Source organism: Anser cygnoides, chromosome 3, assembly GCF_040182565.1.
Source record: "Anser cygnoides isolate HZ-2024a breed goose chromosome 3, Taihu_goose_T2T_genome, whole genome shotgun sequence".
Classification (NCBI taxonomy): domain Eukaryota; kingdom Metazoa; phylum Chordata; class Aves; order Anseriformes; family Anatidae; genus Anser; species Anser cygnoides.
The window spans coordinates 73,982,215-74,001,744 of NC_089875.1; the positions used below are offsets into that span (position 1 = coordinate 73,982,215).

Below are 19,530 nucleotides of genomic sequence, written 5' to 3' on the forward strand. Positions count from 1 at the left end.
CTTGAGGCCATTCCAGCTTGGGCCAGTGATCTTGGCTTTGTTTTCAAGGCAGGGCCTTTGCCGGGTCTCCAGTCTGGCCTGCACGGATCGTGCTGGCACCGCTCACCCAGGCTCTTGGCCTGGCTCCGGGCATTTCACATCTTGATTATGGCATGACATTTTTCCTTCCTCTTGACGTGTGCGGCTTGGTCCAGGTCTGTCGGCAACGCTGTCCCAAACATCTTCATATTCTTTCATCGTGCAAACTGTCCTATTGGGTTTCTCTATCATTCTCCCCTCTGATAATAAAGCGGAAAACCAAACGTTGTTGTGCGTTCGCTACTGAGGTGTCGTTGCTAACCCAAATTGCCTCAGGACGCCAGGTTCACCGCCCTCTCCCCCTGTCACCCACACACCTGCAGGCACCCCAGCTCCCCAGCACCCCAATGGGGCCAGGCCCAGCACCTGACCTGTGCTACGCTCCTGGCTAATACGCCAACCTACCCTAGACCCCCCTCCCGTACTGAACAGCGCTAAGGCCGGCGGGCGAGGAGCTGCACTTCACAGCTACCCGTTATTTTTGCTATATATCCCTAAAACCCCTCTTTGCCTTAAAACCCCACAGCCTGCGGGCGGGCCCGAGAAACCAAGCTCTGCCAGCCGCCGCGCACGCCGGGACTTGTAGTTCGGAAGGCGGGCGTAGCCAAAGGGGGGGCGTGCCGCGAGGACTACAACACCCAGGCTGCCTCGCGCGCGGGCGGCGGGCGCATCCGCCGGCGGCGGCGTGGGTGCGCGTTGCCGGGCAGGGGCGATAAGAGAGGCGGGCGGGCGGCAAAGAAGGGGGCGGCCGTGGGGGAAGGGGGGGGGGAGTAAGAGCGGCCCGCTCCGCCATGGCCGAGACGATCGCGGACACCCGGCGGCTGATCAGCAAGCCGCAGAACCTGAACGACGCCTACGGGCCGCCCAGCAACTTCCTGGAGATCGACGTGGGCAACCCGCAGACCGTGGGGGTGGGCCGCGGCCGCTTCACCACCTACGAGATCCGCGTCAAGGTGAGGGGGGGGGCGGCGTGAGGGGAGCGGGGTCCGGGGGGCTGCGTGAGGGGAGGCAGGGATGGGACGTGTGGGCTGAGGCGGGTGGGACCCCCCCCGAGGCTCCAGCACCCTCAGCGGGTTGCAGGCAGTGGGTGATGGGGGCTGGGCTGCGTTAAAGCTAGGTGAAAAAGCACATAGGGGATAAGGGGGGTCCTGTCTGCTTTTGTGCCCCAAATTGGACATAAATAGGGCCGTTCTGTGCCCTGAGCTACCGAGCGCCTTCTCTCAGTGGTGTTGGATTCTTTCCTAGTCACAAGAGCCGCGTTTGCTGACCTGTCTCGGGCTGGTGGCCTTGAGCTTGAGGGAAAGCTGCGTGGAGTCATTGCTGTGTTCCCCAGGCTTGGCTTCTGCTTTCCTAAACAGACTGTGGAGGAGTGGGCAGAAAAACGCTTATCTATGGCACGGTCCTTGCCTCAGGCAGGCCCAAGGGCGTTCTTGTGGTCTATACCACTGGGAATGAGGTGTGTTGAGAAAGATAACCTCTTACCGCTTCGTCTTCCTCTGTGCCTTGTGATTGAGCCTTGTGTGACTGCACCCTGTCACAGCTGGCTGAAGCTGCCCGGTTATTACAGGTATGAAGAGAGGTGATGGGATCTCCCTGATCACCTGCATGTGAGTTCTGCTCGTGGTGGACGTGCCTTCATGGCAGGGAATGCTTAGGCTGAGGTCTGCCTTCTCGACCATTAAAATTCTTCAGATTAAACTAAAACCCTGTGTGTATTTTCTGGTCCTAAAGGCCTACATTTTCGGCAGACCGTGCTTCTGCTTCAGCATGCAAAAATCAGCTGAGATCCAAAGCTACCAGAGAAGATAGCTCTCTAATTCTGATGCTCCCAAGCTGTCATGTTCCAGGAGCTATTCTCAGGTTTCAGGATGCATCTGTAGGGCAGAAAGAGGAAACTAAAATGGAATTGTAGCTTAGGTTTGGCCTCTGTGTGAGGACAGACTAGAACTAGACAACTTGTGTCACATTAAGCTGCTGTTACCAGGACCCTAGCTGTCCACTTAGCAGCAAGAAGGGTGTAACTCTTTACTTTGCTGGGAGATATTTGTGTCTTAAATACCTGATGACTTTTACTTCCACGAGTCTGAGTGTTTGCAGTTGCAGGATCCAAGAAAGGTGATGCAAAAAAAGGGTCATAGCCTTGATATGTCCTTGAGAATGAAATGGAGCTTGCTGGGATTAGAAAAAAATAATAATAATTCCAACTGAAGTCCTTTAGGGGAAATGAAAGCAAAACCAGATTTCTGGACTGCAAATGGGTTCAGACTATCCTGTTTGGGGTAGAAAATACTCGATTACTATTGTAGCGAATATCTAGAAGTGACCTTAACAAACACACGTTAATGATACTGTGACCTTCCTCTGTGTTTCTTTCTAATCCACTTACGATGTAAACATTGCTTCTTCTGCCTGCCTTGCATGCATGTGTACATTTGCATGCAGTGTTATCTCCTGTCATACACGATCGTTCTCTTTGCAGTTGTACGCTACTGTATGCACAGTGCCTCCACGATGTACATGCTCACAGGTATCGTGAACTGTAGCAGTGGGTTTTGCTTCTGTATGCCAGAAGGCTACAGAGCAGGTACTGCAAGCCGTGCAGAGTGATGTTCACTGTGTAAATTTGTGTCAATTATTTGCTTCTCAGCAGAGCACAGACCATATTGCTGAAGGGCAAATTTCAGCATGGGAGAAGAGTTTGAACTTAAGTTACTCTGGCGTTGCCTCTCTAAAAGGCAGGTCTTGTAGCACAATTTACTTGTTCAAGCGTGACAAGACAGGAGCCACCAACTGATCTCTGTGGTTTCACAGCTAACTGTGGTCACGGCAAATAGCTGCTGATGATCCCAGCTTCCCCAGCTATGCTGGTAATGGCAGCAGAACAAATCTGACAAGATGGATCGACTTACCTGTGTCGTATCTGGAAGGCTTTGTTTTAGATCAACACTAAAATGTCAGGTAGTGCAGAAACGGATGATGCAACTCCTGACAAGTTCTGGTAAAAGCCATTGGGCAGCCTTATGTCATGCCTGGAGATCACGTAGAGACAGAAACGCTGTCACAGAAGACACAGACTCGAGTTTGCATTGAAGCAATTAGACTTGTACCATTGTCATGGTGCTTCTGAACGTGGTTCAAAGGTCATTCCATCTTTATTGCTTTGTCCACGTCTCAAAGTTTAACTTCTCTTAGGAAGGCTGAGCGTGCAAGCAAACCCTCGAACTGATGTGTGATAACTAATATCTCGCTAAAGGTACTTGTGTAGAACACTGTGACGTTTCCCAAAAGCTTTCTGCTAGGACTGCAGCTGAAGCATACCTGCTGCTTGGAAGGCAACGAGTGGAGCAGCCTTGTGCTTGAGTTCTTGTGTCACTCTACTCTTCAACCTCAGGCTTGAAGAGCCTAATGGGGGACCCAAATGTCTTGAGAAGACTGCTTAGCTGCATGCTACTGCAAAAGAAGGTCAATCATGGTTCAGTACTGAGGAAAGGGTTTTCTCATAGCGTGTGTCTTTGTGCAGACTGTAAATGCATTGTTCTTTGACAACTCTCCCACGTGTGGTGCCGATAAATGTCTATGCAGTGGCTCCAGTGGGGCAGCTTACTTCACAGGTGGTCAGTTGCCAAATTTTTTTATTTCTTTAATTTTAAAGATTTGTTCACATAGCTATTGAAAACTTCCAGCAGAAGCTGCTGGGTGGAGTTGGCCGAAGTATTGACTTCTGAGCCTGCACTTGCATGAAGTGACACTCTGTTCCCAGTGAGCTGGATTAGGTGAGGACAGAAAGCTTTCTGCTGCAGCAGTCAGCAGAAAGTGCTCAGTGTGGCAATAGGGGACCACAGTGCAGCTTCAGCTTGGCAGTAAGAATCAAATGTCTTGTTTGGTTTTGGTAAACGATGGAAAACACCGTCCTGTTGTTTAAGTGCGGTGCTAAAATAGCGTATCTGAGCGGGTCATGTTCTTGACAGGGTACTTGAGAATTTGCTTTCCATCAGCAGCACTGGGCAGTGAGTTCGTACCATTTGAGGGTATCTTTTGTGTGAGGGCTTAGGGCGAGCTAAAGAGGAGAACAATGCAGTTAGGGCATAAAGCTCAGAGTGTGTCTTCTAGACAAATAAAACTCAATGAAGTCATCATCTAAAGGTGTCGAGATGATCACAATGTGGTGCTTGTGCAATGGTTAAAACTGATAAAAGCAGATTGTCTGCTAAAGTAATATAGCAAACTAGTTCACTGCCCTTACCTCTAAAGGAGAAACGTAAGCTAACAGTTACGTTTAGAGTGGAAATAAGCTTGCGTGCCATGTGCTATTTCTCAGGAGTCCTTACTTGTTTTTTTGGGAATGAGCAGCCTCTTCTCTAAGAGGGCAAAAGCTACCGGTAGAGGAGATTTTCCTCCCACTTGTTATGCCTTTTCAGGGTGGGCATGTCAGCACACTTGAGCAAAGCATGGGAATACCTGTTACTACGTATGGACTGTAAGCTAGTCCGTCCTTCTGAATGCCAGGAAACAAAAGAACAAATGGCAGCTGTTACATTACCATCTTAGAGCATACCTGAAGATACTACCAGACCTGTACTGCAGTTGAGAGCAGTACTATTCCTGGTAAGTGGGTCAGCAGGAATCTGTGCAGGAGCTTCAGTTGCTAAATCCCTTTAAGGGGACAAGACTTAAGCTTTACAACCTGTGATGCCAGCAATTGTGTGACACCACAGAACCATACACCCACTGTAAAAGCAGTGCCACAGGAGATGAGCATGCTGGTGAGTGTTGGCAAAGCATACAGATTAGCTAGGGGCTTTCTGCATTTGGAAAGACACCTGTTTATTAACACCACTTCATCAGTTACTGTTTCTGCAAAACTGACTTCTGTGCTGCCATCTGAATCAGGTCTGTCACTTGAAATAAAAGGTTAAATTTATCCATTTATGATTGGTGAGAACTTGTAGAGAAGTCATTAATACTCAAGCTGACAGCACTAAAATAAAGCATCTGTAATAAGAGCTACTAATCCAAGTATCCAAATTCCGTTAGTTAAAGCGAGGTCAAATAAAAGCCTTTTGATTTCTTAATTCTGATCATTACTATTGAATTGCCTCTAATCAGCATGTTTAAACTCAGCACTAATGGCACACCTCAGCTTCATGAGGTTTCGCAGTTCAGTGGCTTGTCTTGTGTAGAAACCTAACGCCTTGCTGTTGTGCTTCCAGATGTGAAATGCATTACTAGGGTGGAACCCGTGCTCTGTGAGGCAGTGGTCGGCTTTCCTATATGTTCTGCAGAAAGGCTTCTGTGGACCTGTGGGGTGCGTGGCTCTGGAGGCGAAATGTGGGGAAGGAAGTGAGCACAGGCTGTGAAGTGCTCACAGTGTTAAGAATAGTGTTGGGCTCAAAGGATTAGGGAAGTAAATCAAAGTACTGCTAAACTTCAGTTACTTTTGAAAGCCTGTTCTCATCTTAAGACATTTTTTTCAGGACCTAGCTCGATACAGTATTTGCATTTCAGCATACTGATAGTAGTTCTGTGATCAATTCAATCCAGAGTAAGGTGCTTAATGAACTGAGTATAACTAGCTCAGAAAGCACTTGTCTTACGCATGGTGCTCTTGAGCTAGTGAGTGTGTCTCTGACATGCTTTGTCCTTGAGCAGTAGCAAATTTCCTGCCCTTGTGTTCAGCAGGGGCTAAAGTTGTAGACTTCTCCTGCCAAGCAAAGAATACTCTGCTGGTGCACTTAGTTCACTCCAGTGTTGTTCAGTTTTGCACTTTGTGGCGGAGTAATGACTAAACACTGACTCAGGGTGGGTATGGTTAGGGATGCACAATCAGCAGGAGTTGTCTGTAGTACTGCAGGTCTTGCATCACACTGCAAGACGGTTCTAACTGCAGCTAATTATTCTTCTAATGCACTACTCTAGATACTTGTGGCTGTTCAGAATCCTCTTCAAAGAACAAAAATGCACTGATTCAGGCAACTTTCTGTTCTGCAGGTACTGCATCTGTACAAACATTAACTGCTCCCTTGAGCAATAGTTCAGAACAATATCTGACAGGCTTGCACATTCCCAGGATACTAACTAGGGAGAGCAAGAACTGGTACCTCTTGGATGAAATAAACTTCCAAAGCAAGGAGAGTAGACTTACAGCTCTATTCCATGTATTTGCTCTGAGCAGCTGATCTCTCTGTACAGCTTTTTGTTTCAACTAGACTCAGGAACCTAGTCCGAAGGTACTGAACTAGCTTGGTGTTGATGTCTGTTACTGTGTAAATAAAATAACCAAGTCTTTGAATAGCACTTCTTATTAGTATATTAGTTTAACTGGTGACTTGGACTCTTTTTTTCTTTCTGCTCGTACAATGCAGGCCTTGATTGTCATGTATTAAGGGTGCACTCTAGTGCAGTGCTGAACAGACCAAATCAAACAGAACAATGGCTAATCTTTGTAGGACAAATGGCTGTGATCCAGGTAGGCATGTGATGCCAGAGGGGTTTTTTTGATACATCTTTATTTTTAGCTGGCTTGCCAAAAAAGTGTCAGCTTGAACTTTAGAACAGTCAGGGGTCTCCTGTTTTTCATCTGGCGAAATAAATAATACAGAGCAGACTTATGAGCTTTGAACTGTAGAGAAAGTATTTTCCTTAAAGTTTTTTTTTCCACTTGATATTGCAATGCCTGTTGTTCTGCTGAAGGCTGTTTCAGCAAGTACCTAATCCAGACGCCACGTGAAGCTACAGTACTCGGTCTGGAGTTGCTGCTGTAACTTGTTGATGTGAGAAGGATGGAGAAGCCCTGATCTTCTGGTCTTGACATTATTTGTTGTAAATCCAGGCAATATTTATTATAAAAACAAATATTGCAAACCATGGACAGGCCCATGTGCATGTTCTTCCAGTGCCTTTTTCTTGAGAACCCAGCTCACAACCCCTGTTGTGGGAGCATCTGGCGTTCATAGCAGCAGCTTGTTGGCTTCATGACCAATCTTGAAAGTAGAACTGTAAATGTATAGCAGCTTTGCTCTGAAATTCATGGAAAATGAAGCTAGATGTTGTGGTTTTAAGCCACTTCTGTGTCTGCAAATAAAGTTTCAGGGACTCTTTGTATGGGCCTAAGTTGTAGCACCCCCTGAGGGTGGTAAATTGCTGAACAGGATCTTTACTGTGGCTGTGAGGTGGTTACTTAAGGATGTGACTATTACTTCTGGAGATACCAAGAGATTTTTTTGGCTACTTAAGTAACTAGTATGGGAGGAGGTATATTATCTGTTTCTTGTATGGCTATGCATATGTAGGGATACTAGACAGTCTGTAGCTCACAAAGCGCTTGAAAACTTTTGTAATAAAAGCCATCAAGAGCACCAATGCACTGTGCTTTTTTCCTGCCCATTTGGCCTTAATCAATAGCTGCGAGCTAATGGTGCTAAAACAACTGAATATTCAGTCTTTCTCATCGAGAAATAAATAAGTTGGCCTTAGAGTAGGCCAAACCTGAGCGTAGGGCACTTTTACCTGGCAGTTGTGTAAAAGTAAAGGGACTGTCAAAAGGAATGCTTGAGATTTCAGAGGAGGCTCTGGCTTGCAAACCCTGAAATAACTACCTGGATTTACTAATTCTGGCTGGCTGGTATAAAAGCCTTTGCCTGAATTAGTTTGTTTTAAAGTGGGCTGCTGTTTTTAGCTTTGGCTTCTGAGGATGCAACCTTCAGAATAAGAAATCACTAAGCAATCTTATTTTTCACCTAATGTTAGGGCTTATCCCACTTTGAACGTTTTGACTGTGGCACACCGTAGTTCAGTTGTCCAGAACCTGCTTTGCAATTACTTTTTGCAATTACCTGGTTGCACTACTTTTAGGATTTTACTGTTTTAGTCTTCAGGTTGGAAACCATCCTAGGTCTGTGTCTCAGTACTGTGGAGTGAGAAGCTCTGCAGAGCTTGGTATAGCTTAAGTCAGCATTGTTCTTAACATCTGAGCTTATAAATCTGGTCAGGTTTCTTTAGGGTCTTAGTTTTTCTTGGCATGTAAGATGCCTTCAGCAGACTGGACTCCAAGCGGAAATAAGGGAAGGTTGTAGAAATAAACTTTGATCAAATAACTGATTTCTTAGAAAACATGTTAAAATCTTACATATTCCCTTTGAAGTACATAGCAGAGGCCTAAACTTGTACTGACTGAAGCCTAGAGCACGCTTGCTTTCGTTTTTCCTTTATATAATTGTAGGAAGCGAGGAGGTAGCTGCTTATTCCAAGTCTGGAAGGAAATGAACCACTGGCAAGGTGTCCGCAATAACAGTGGGCTGCTGGAGAGTTGTTTTGCTGTACCAGAGGACAGCAGGCTCTTGCACGAAGAAAACCATAATATCTTTTTCTCTCTCCTGAATGCTACTTGCTGTAGTGCCGCGGAGCTCCCACTGGCAGACTGTAAATGTAAGCAAAGGGTGTAGTCCCTTGACAAAGATTGCAGCTCATATGGAGAGGTGGTAAGAAGCTTGAATTTAGCTTTTGAGAGTCAAGGCCGCAAACTCCTATCAAAAGTGAGCTGAGTGCTTTCTTTCACTCTATTTTAATGGAAATAGAGTTGTATCAAGGCTACCACAACCTACTTGAAAAGACAACATCAAAGTAGGTGCTATGGCAACAGAGCCGCTTTATTCTCAGTCTCTTAAAAGTGGGAGACACAGGCAATGCGGTGCTGCTGCTTAGTGTTACATTGGCAGATGAAGAAATTAACCAAATTTACCTCGGACTGTCCTGGATGGCTGCAGTCGTGGAGTTTCGGGAGTTGTTGGGGTGGTCTGGGCTGCGGAGATGTTCTGAGTCAGTCTCACGGACTGTCAGCGTGCTATTTGAAGGAACCCAAATGCTATTTCAGTTTATATCTGGAAACAAGCCCACAGGAGCAAGCCTGGCTGGATAATTTAATCTAATCTAGATAATGGAACACTTAAATGACTTGTTTCATAAACTAGAAGGCTATTCTGTGGTCATCCAAGCTGCTGTCTTGAACTGTCATTTGCTTCTGAGGCGACTTGGGAACCTCCTGAGCTTTGGAGTTAGACTTGTAGTTTGAATGTTACAGTAACATAAATGTAGATTTTGCCCTAAAATCTCTTTGGAGGCAACTACTGCTTCCTGCTACCATTTTAAATGCTAGCCAAATGACTTGATTCTAGAAACTTGCTTGGCATCTGAGTGGAGAAACGCAGGAGTGACTTAAGGGTTTGGGTGTCATCTTTAGTTCTTTAACTAGGTAAGTCAAAATCATCTTGACAGCAGTTCTGGCAATGCTTGTTCTGGTGTACTGGCTTGGCTGATAATTTATACTGCAGGAGAAATCTGTCTGCCCGTTGGACAGTGTCCAGAGAAAGCCTGAGGGGTGTGTACATAGTCTGGTACAGACCCAGTGCTAGGTGGCATTTCTGTTGTCTTAGTGACTTTCTGTGTTTGGGGTTTTGAGCTTTGCAAATCTCTGCAGAGCCGGTTTGTTGGTCCTTCTGCAGTAACGGTTTGCCTGCAGCCCTGACTAGTGACCTGCCTGTCTAACATACCAGGTAACGCGCAGTCCTTTCAGATTAAGGACTTGCATTCAAGCTAAGAGGCGTGACTTCAGACGAGGAAGTCGTTGAAAATGTTTTTGATTAAAGTGAGATTAATTATTACGCTGTAGAAGTCATAATTGCTACAGTAATTATGCTGAATGAACTCTGATCCGGGGCTGTGCCAAACAGGATCATGAGCTTCATGACAGGCTTGCAGATCAGCCGGCCAGAAAATTGAGGATAATGCTGAATGAGTGTGAGGGAAGGTGTGTAAAAAAATGAAACTAGCCTGAAGTTTTGTTTCTCATTGTCGTCTCTGTTCCAGCAGGCAAGCACAGAGCTAATACCATGTTCAGAATAGCCACTGGCTCCTCAGTGGCTAAACAGGAATAACTCAACACAGAGCTGTAAAGGTGCTGCGTGGTCCTGATGCTGACACTACAGTAGGAACTGAAAGCTTCTGTTGGCATCTCAGTGTTGTCTTCTACAAAACTCGGCATGCTTCAGCAGCTGTCTGGCTTGCTGGCTGAAAATCATCTCTATGGTATATAGAGGTAGGGCATGCGGAAACCCCTCCTCACCAAAGAAAGTCTTCTCAAACAGGGTATTAACTTTCTAGTAGGAAAGGAATGTACAGTAACTTCAGATGTGGCTGTGTCCTGAGTTAAAGATAGGTACTTAAAATGTAAACAGATAATACTGCTAAGCAGTGTAAAACAGCTCTAAGAGCTGCATACCTGAAGGACACTGCTGTATCAGTACTCACTTCTAGAGGAAGGAGAACTGCTGCAATTTGAGTTTCAAGAAACACGGGGTTAAGAAATCGATCTCAACAGATAGCTCTGAACTCATATCCAGACCAAAGGACAGGGGGTGTGCTCTTTGCTTTAGCTGTAGCTGCCAGGTTGTGACTCGTAAGCCACTGAATGCGGTGCTAGCCTTCTAGCACAAGCTTCAGTTTGAACACTTCCTGTGATGGTCAAAATTGGAGAAGCTTTTTCACCTTAGAGGGAAAACAAGTCCTTTAACTGTCCTTTTCTCCTTGCTGGGCTAGCATGTCGAAAGTTCAAAAGGGAATGCAGGAGGTAAAATGAGCTCAGTTGGCACTTCTACCCCCACATTGTACCTGTAAGCCTGATATGTTGTTTAGAGATTAACTTTGTAGACCTCATGCCCAGAAGCATGAAAAGAGTTCCCGAAGACCTGGGAACTGGTGTTCTTTATCTGCTTTTATTCAGTTGTAATCCTTCTTGCAAGTAACTCGAGAGGAGAATGGAATATTTTCTGCAGGTGAGAGCCTGCGTGTTAAATATTGTGAAGGACTTTGTCTGAGATGCTGACAAAGAGTTGATGTTGTAATGTGGAAGGCTGAACTTTGGTTAAAAAGCCAACAGCTGAAATTGGAGAAAAATAATCCACTGCTTCACTTCTGGGAATCTCCTTCATGCACTCCTGGAGACCTAGCCTTATTCACTCTTGAGTAGAGTATGCTTATCCTCAAGATGAGTGTTTATAAGGCCTTACTTCTGACATAATAGTCCTAAGTGCAATTTTATTATGAGTCACTAGTACAATGAACAGTGTTTACGTGGCAAGGAGAACCTAAATACTTTTAAACATTTAGCAATATGAGGTTTCATAACAAAATAGTTTTATACTTCCCCTGTAAACTGTGGGCTAAATAGTACAATGTGAAAGTACCCAGCTAACCTTGCAAGTATTTTTGAACTGTGACAGCCAAAAGCTTGTTATTGACAGGCAGTAATACAATGGCCCATAGTCATAGGCCTGCTAGTGCAGGAGAGTGACTTGGCAATCGAACCCATCTTGAGCAGCCAAAACCGTCACTTGATAGCTTAAGCATAACAGCCTACAAATGATATAATTCAGGGATATGCACTCAAACTGGGTCCAGAAGCTGAGTGGGATGGCTCACAACTTTAAAAAAAAAAAAAAAAAAAAATCTAGCTGAGAATAACTACTGTGCTTCTGCCAACAGAATAACTTTGTATAACCGTAGTCCAATGCGAACATCAGGGTGCTCCTAGAAAGTCTCCTTTCAAGGTGTACAGGACAAAGTCAGTGAATATGCAGTCTGACAGTAAGCTTTACTCTTACTGCTGGTTATGTATAGCACTTATGGACCCCTGGTCTTGCTCTTACTAGGTCACAACTGCTACATAAACTTTTTTTGTAACATTCTAGCCATTTTGCCATCACTATCTGAAATATAAATGTTGTTGAGGTCTTGTAACTTTCCTTTCCAGGAATATCCTCAGAGGAGGGCTCTCTCCATGTCTGCTCATTATGTGCAGGTTACCAGAATGCTGTGCAGATGAAAGGCTCACAGTTAAGCACTGTGAGTCCCAGCTTACTTACGTAGCTTACACAGAGCTTTATCAGTATTCCTGTATCAAGTGTTTCTCAATACTGTTGTGTTGTTGCTTAAGTGGGGCTACCTTGTAATGTAATGTCTTGTTTCTTGCTCCAGGAAACTATCAAAGCTTGCTCATCTAATCAGTTGGTTATCTTTTTGTTTCCAGACAAATCTCCCTATCTTCAAATTGAAAGAATCTACAGTCAGAAGAAGGTACAGTGACTTTGAATGGCTAAGGAATGAACTAGAAAGAGAAAGCAAGGTGGGTAAACTGAAAGGTAAATAAAGTCTTTGTGTAGACATACAAACAGTACTGATACTGAAATGTTATCTGTATGTTATAAAGCATGTGTATCATACCAAGCAGATGTTGCCGTTGAAAACTTCCTGAGTTAAAATTGTGTCAGCCTTTCAGCAAGCCTTAAATATACAGTGCTAGAGGCTGTTTGATGGTTTTGAGTTAATTCAGAGTTGAACAACTTGAATTCCAGAGCACCTGGTTGGAGTACCTCTTCTATGAAGAAGGGCTGAGAGCTGAGGATGTTCAGCCTGAAGAAAAGGCTCCAGGGGGGACCTCATTGCAGCTTTTCAATACTTAAAGAGGGCTTATGAAAAAGATGTAGAGCAACTTTTGCTTGGACAGACAATGACAGGACAAGGGGGAATGGTTTTAAACTAAAAGAGGGGAGGTTTAGATTAGGTGTTAAGAAATTCTTCACTTAGAGGGTGGTGAGGCACTAAAAGAGGTTGCCCAGAGAAGATCCCTTCCAACCTAAGCTGTTCTATGAATTCAGTTTACCAGTATGGGCAGATACTGTTCTTATCTGGTCATGTTTTCTTACTTCACTAGGCATCGGAATGATGAGTTGAATCCTCTAAGAGGAAGATATGGCACAGGAACTGTGTAAACTTGCTTCCAGGCTGCACTTAAGGATGCTTTTCTAAATGTTTCAGGTTGTGGTACCACCTCTACCAGGAAAAGCTCTTCTTCGTCAGCTCCCCTTCCGAGGAGATGATGGCATATTTGACGATTCCTTTATAGAGGAAAGGAAACAGGCTCTTGAGCAATTCATAAACAAGTAAGTATTGGGTCTAGTTATGAGGAGACAAACCCAGAACAGAGCTCTGTAAAACGGAATTAGAGCTGCTAAGCCTCCAACTATGGTAGCTGCACTAGGTTCAGAACAATAGAACTTTAACATAATCTCACAATAAGACACACTTAACATTGCTCATCCAGTGTTTGGTTTGGATATCTTAATGCTTACCTGAACAGCTGAAGTGAATGTTAGTGTTGTAGTTAATTTATGCAAATTACTACTAAAATTATAGCATTCAAAATAGTTCTACTTTTCACTTCTGAAAAGGTATCCTCCACTGGGTGAACAATGAAGCTTACAATGGGCTTACAGCAGTTTACTTTGATTGCAGATGTGAGGTATTATCAGGTTGTATAATGATGCACATTTTCTGTAATCATCATAAGAATCGTTCTGAAGATGTAGAAATGCTACTTGAGGTATGCATGTATGTAGTTTGTAATAGACCCTTTGGGCTTTGTCATTGACTTGCAAAGGGTGAGCAGACATAATAGTAACAAAGACTTACGTTTCTTGCTCTGCTACCTGACACTAACTACTCTCCAAATAAGTGACCCAAGCAGCTATTTTCATCTCTAACGATGTGGATCCAAATAGCAGGTCGGAAGGAATACTGTCACTACCTAGTTCCTCTAGCCTCTAGAGCCAACACTGTTCACACCAACTGGATTCTGGACTTTTCCCATCATAAGAGATTCAAGCTTGTCAGTTCCACTTGCATTTTAATCTTGTGCATCAAGTTCTACTACACATTAATGCAGATATGCTTTTGTAGTAAGTGTGTTTTGAAGGCTGTATGACCAAGACAGTTATAACTGTAAAATACAACTTTTTATCCATGCAAGCTTGGGACTGTACAGTTTAGAGGAAATGTACTTATTGGCATTGAGTCCAGCAATATGTGTGGGAAGAAGGATGTTTACATTCTAAAGCAGCTAATAGTGAAACCGTCAGCTTAACAAGAACATCTGAAAAACATCTCAGTACTGCTAATAGAAATGGTGAATTTGCTGGTATCAGTCTGAGTCTTACAGCAAGTAATACACTGATCTTGTGGCAGCGTGAAACTTCTTGGTCAACTTTCTCTCCTTCGAAAGACAGAAGTAGGCTGTTAATGTAGTTATTGATGTAGTGGCATGTAGTGGTGGACTTGAGTACATCTGGACCAGGACTCTTCAGGCAGATCTCAGCTATTCAAGGTCATCAGTTTATTCCAATGGCATGGACTACTTGAGCAAATATTACCAATTCAAGTTTAGAACCATGTAGCAGTTTTAAAGCTTATACCAAGTACTCTGGGTATTAGCAAACTTAAGTTGCACAAAATACTTTCTAGAGCATTCATTGCTGCATTCTCAGAGCTGGTCTTCATTCAAAGCTACAGAAACGTCCTTCAAATAACTGATACCACTATTCAGAAAAGGTCTTGGTGCACCAATGCCAGTTCTCAATATTCAGGAATGCTGAGATGAGAATGCTGAGAAATGCTTGTTGAGACACTGTCCCTCTAGATGTAGCATCTAGGCAACTAAAACACAGCAGTGCAGCTTACTTGTCAGCTCTCTTGGGCCAGCCTGCTGGCCAAAACTGTTAATGCTTAGTGCCATTTGCAGGGGAAGCTACGCCGAAAAAGTCTGCCTGAACCTGACTTAGGGATACGTGAGAACTTTGAAAGTGTGGTCACCTTAGTGAAGAATACTGAGGAAAAGCTGATCCAAAATGAGGTACTCCTGTGAAACCAAGAGCTGGATCTGAGATCAGATATAGTGCAGCAATTCAGCAACCAATTTGCAAGCTTTCCTAACAGGGAAAGGAAATCTACTGCTGCCTCTTCCTGTCCTGTCTGTCTTGTACTTCAAGGCAAGCAACTGTAGTTGAGTGGGAGTAAGAAATTCAAACTACCTACTCCAGGCTGTCTTGCGAACCAGTGTTTTTAGGCTGCTGCTCATTTACTTGAACCTGTCAAGGTTGATAGGCTTTATGGCTGCACTTGAAATACTCTGTCAGGGCTGAGTAGGAGAGCTCTGCTTCCTTGTTAAAGGATGCCCTCAATGACAAGTGAGCGGTGACAAGTTGATCCCTCCTATGGTGAGGTAAGCACTAGTAGGTGGAGATATGGAGGAGATGCACAGAAGTGCTTGAAAGTACTGATACTGAGCCCCTGGAGTTGACGATGTGTTACACTTACTCCTAAGCTTCCACTTAGAGCAGATGTGTTCTGATATGTGTGGAAGTCGTAAGGTTGATGCAGGCAGTCCTGGGGAGGAAGGGGGTGGTGGTGTATGGAGGGGACTTTCTCACTTAAAGGGGGAGGCCTGTATTGACTGAACTGATGCAGCTCTTTACAGATTGCTTCTAGGCTTTCATACCCATAAGCGATCAGTTTCCAGGGATTCTGGTTCTCTTCAATTCTTGCATACACAGAGGGCTACAAGGTCTCTTAAGGGGTTAAATGCTAAACCTTGTGGTTTTCTTCCAAGCTTGGGAACACTTAATTCAGTTTAAGCTCCTTTACTGATAAAAGACAGTGGCTCAGTGTAGTCTGTCTGGACCAAAAATACCTCTGGTAGAGGAGCTGTTTTCTTCTGGAGCAGACAAGCTCACTTTCCCCCATGTTTCATATCTAAAGGCATCATCAGTTAACAGAATAGTCAAATCTAGTACCCTTCAGTTGAGCATTGGTGCTGCTTGTGCATGTTGGGAATATTAACCATGGTAAGTCACTTTTAAATCATGTCAGGGCCTTCACAAGACCTTCACACCCCCTGGTGGAATAACTCCTTAACTCTGCTTGGGCTAGCAAAACTAGACTGAGAATTGGTGGGTTAAGCTGCCTTTCTCTAAAGGTGTTCTGTGTCAAAGGCATCAAGACCAATAAAATTGTCTTGGCTTAACTCTAGATTTCCTAATGCTAGGATGGTTGCTTAGATAGTCCCCCTCAATTGCAGCTAACAGATGACATAACATGCATCTTTGTGATCAGAAGTGATTCAGAGTTCTTATGGACTGACTTAATGCAGGGGAGAATGTCAAGTCTTTCTGCCAGACATCATTCTAGTCACCAACAGTAAACTGGAAGTAGATCCCTGCCTAAGTGCACACCCACAGGTTGTTGGTATAAAAACCTTGCTGTACTGGCAAGCTGCAAGTAGACTCAATTTGTTAACACTAATGCTTTTTTTTTTCCCCTCTAGGGTTGCAGGCCATCCACTGGCACAGAATGAGCGCTGTCTTCACATGTTCTTACAAGATGAAGTAATAGACAAAAACTACACACCATCCAAAATAAGACATACTTGAGTTTTTGAAGTAATCCTTCCAAACATTAGTGGTTCTTATGCTTGGTTTTAAAAGGTTATAGTTTGTCTTAGCATGCAGAGGATACAGACACAGTCTCCACTAACATCAGTACACTGCTTGGTCTTTGCATATACTTTATAGCATTAAAGAATTCACTTGTATTTTAGCTAAATCCCTCTGAACCTTTGATTTAAGAGTATTATACTATGAGACCATCCACCCCTTGCAGCATCTCTCAGACCTTTCCACTCTTATTTGCAATGATTTAACAATGTTTACTGACTTGGCCTTACTTGAACTTGCACAGTTGTAGTGTCACGTGTTCACTTGTATATGACTAAACTGCTATGCTTTCTGAGGTAGTCATCTGTCTGAACTTCTGTAGAAAGACTGCTTTCTTTCTGATACCCTGTGTGAGATACACTTATGCAATTGTCTTCGAGCTTGTAAAACACTTTATACTGAAGCAATGAGGGAATTATCTTTATATTCTGTAAGGAAAAAAAATCAAATTTATATACTAAAATAACTTGTCTAAAGTTTTGAAATAAAAGTGAAAATGCACTTCACATGTTTGTCACTCCTGACCTTAAGTGTGGGGTATCTAATGATTTCTGAGGAGCAGGGACTTGCCTAAACTAAGTCAAGTGGTGTTTCAGCAGTGCTGTGATGCTCTTCTGCAATGCAGTGTTTTGCCACTAAAAGCCATCACTAAATACTGTTTGATGCTGGCACTCACTGATCGTGTTATTCAACATATAAAGATATTAAAGCTCACTCTGGTGTTGTGAACCCAAAGCTGCAACCCCATACATGGTTGGCAGTCAACAGCTATGTGGTTCCAATAAGTTGGGAGAAGAGTAGCCCTCTACTTGGTATGAGAAGCCTCAATCTAGCTTCAATTATCATATGAAAATTATACCATCTTATGGAGAAAGGAATGCTGCCAATATTCTGTAATAGAATTCTAAGTCCTATAGCTGAGCATTAAAGTAGAATAAATGTTATCAGGGATGTGAAGTCATGCAAGCCTGCTATAAAATGTAATCACAGATCACTTCCCTGGCTGTTAAGGGGAGGCTGTAGCATTGTGCTTGTGGGCCACAGGTCCAATGCAGGCTGTGGACTCCTGAACTCATGTTCACAAGCGATGTTGCTGAAGTATTCCTTCTTCTGAGATGTTTGTATGGCTAGAGAAGCTTTTTTCAGTGATCCCAAATTTGATGAGGGAGTTACCAGTTCAAAAACACTAATGGCAATCTGATCCAGTGTGCTGTGCTCTTCATAACAGTGCATGTTCTAAGCAACTTCAGTGCATGTTGGCTTAGGCTTGGCTCTGCTACTGCTTTGTCCTGTTAAATATATATATTCTTTCCTATCACTGTGTAGACAACATGCTACAAACTTACAAAGTTACCAGTTTTCTTTAAATGAGACCGTTAATCTCACTTTAAACTTCCCCTATGTCATTTGTATGGAATTCTGGATGTGAAAGTTTGAACTGACGAACACTGGTGGGCTGACTGAATTATGTGCGGTATTAATGAAGCGTTCTATCTTTTGGCTGCAATAAAACAAGAGTTTGTTTCTCAGTTTATCAGCAGAGGTGATTTGGGTGCTCACAACCAAGTGCAATCTTTATTTTTGGACTTTGGAGTGGGAAGGAAATACAATGGACACCGGTGGCACAGCTCTGGGTTGCAGGTGGGCTGTGTAAGTTTTGGTCGCTGGTTCCATGGGCAGGGCTGCAGGATAAATTCAACACAGCCTTTGTTACGTATGAGGGGGCGAAGACCAGTTATTTGAGCGTCAAACTGTTCAGTATAGCTTTTCAGTAAGTTTTTGATAATACAAAATAATCAATTCTAAAACTCCCTGTGCTTGTTGAATCATACTTAAAAGCTGAATTACTCTCGGAGAAGGGACAGGAAGGACTAAATGTATATGAAGTTTTATTGATTTAGGTTTAGACACGTAGTAAGGTGTTCTTTTTCCTTTCTCAAATGTTCTATTTTATGTGAGAAGCTTGTTTCTGAAATCAAAGTAAGTGTCCTGTCATATGCCTGAAAGATGATGACACAACCTGTATCATCTGCTGTGGAAAAAGGAATTAAGCTAAAGAGGGGGAAAAAAAAACGCATACTTGATGTCAAAGTAGATTCTCCTTTTCATATTTCTGAAGTGCAGTGAGAAGTTGGCAGCGTTAACCTCTGAGTGTGACAGGATCTGGGATTCAGTGAACATCTGCACTGGCTTCTGGGAGTTCACCTGGGCTTCAGTCTTTCAAGGCTAACCAGAGACCCTAAATCTGGTATAGCATAACTGGTTCTGCTGCTGTGCAGTCTGTAGTTCTGGGAGGAAGACCTGGTCTGAGATCAGCCGTGCCTAAACTACAGGCGTCTGGGCATGATTCCAAGCTTGAGTCTGCTGTGCAGATGGGCTGGGTCCTACTAAGATGAGAGAGGGGTGTGCACCCATTGCCCTGCCTGATTTGCAACCAAGTTAAAGCTCATAAACTGAATTATCACGAGGGTGGGAAGCCACAAATGTTTTCTCTTTAGTGTAGAGCAGAAAACAGTTGAAGCCCAGTAAGTTATCAATGCAGTAAGAACTCATCATCAAGCGTTGGTTTCTTTTTAAGATCAAATTCACCACACCCTATGGTAAACACGTTCTCAAGCACTCCATGCTGGTTTGTATAGAAGGTGTCTCAAAGTCCTGTAGTCCATGCTTTATCTCACCTGACTCATCAAAAGACTGGTCTCGCATACTTAATGGTCCCGCTGTCTTGGAAAGAACGGAAGGTGAGACCTGTCGGACTGAGCAAGTGGAAGAGAGATGGGGTGAAAACTTCGACCTCTAAAACAGGAGTTTTGTGCTTGGAGTCCGTGGAGCTAGGATTTCACTCGTGGTCTGTGTTCCTTGACACCAACAAACAATGAGCCATGGATATAGCCTGTACATTTCCACTTGTCACTTTAACGTCCGTACTCTTCGGTCACTCACTGCCTTATGAACAATATGTTTTATTTTCTTTCTGTTGCCAGCTTCTTCCTGAGCCCAGGGAGTTGCTTACCCCTTTCTTTGGTTTGAAATATAACTGGACACCTTAATAAAACTTCAGAATCTTTTTAATTGA

General features: G+C 43.8%; 1 protein-coding gene across 1 annotated transcript; it reads left to right on the top strand.

The window, feature by feature from the left end:
- The first annotated feature begins 792 nt into the window (after window positions 1-792).
- SNX3 (sorting nexin 3) lies at window positions 793-17,983 on the top strand. Its single transcript, XM_066994438.1, has 4 exons — window positions 793-1,031; window positions 12,158-12,253; window positions 12,946-13,070; window positions 16,286-17,983. The coding sequence occupies exons 1-4, from the start codon at window positions 870-872 to the stop codon at window positions 16,389-16,391; spliced, it is 489 nt and encodes a 162-aa protein (XP_066850539.1). The 5' UTR covers window positions 793-869; the 3' UTR covers window positions 16,392-17,983.
- Window positions 17,984-19,530: the final 1,547 nt, after the last annotated feature.

Coding starts and splice junctions, on each gene's coding strand:
- SNX3 (XM_066994438.1), top strand. CDS start 870: ATGGCCGAGACGATCGCGGACACCCGGCGGCTGATCAGCAAGCCGCAG. Junction 1,032..12,157: donor CCTACGAGATCCGCGTCAAG/GTGAGGGGGGGG, acceptor TTTTGTTTCCAG/ACAAATCTCCCTATCTTCAA. Junction 13,071..16,285: donor CTTGAGCAATTCATAAACAA/GTAAGTATTGGG, acceptor TTTCCCCTCTAG/GGTTGCAGGCCATCCACTGG.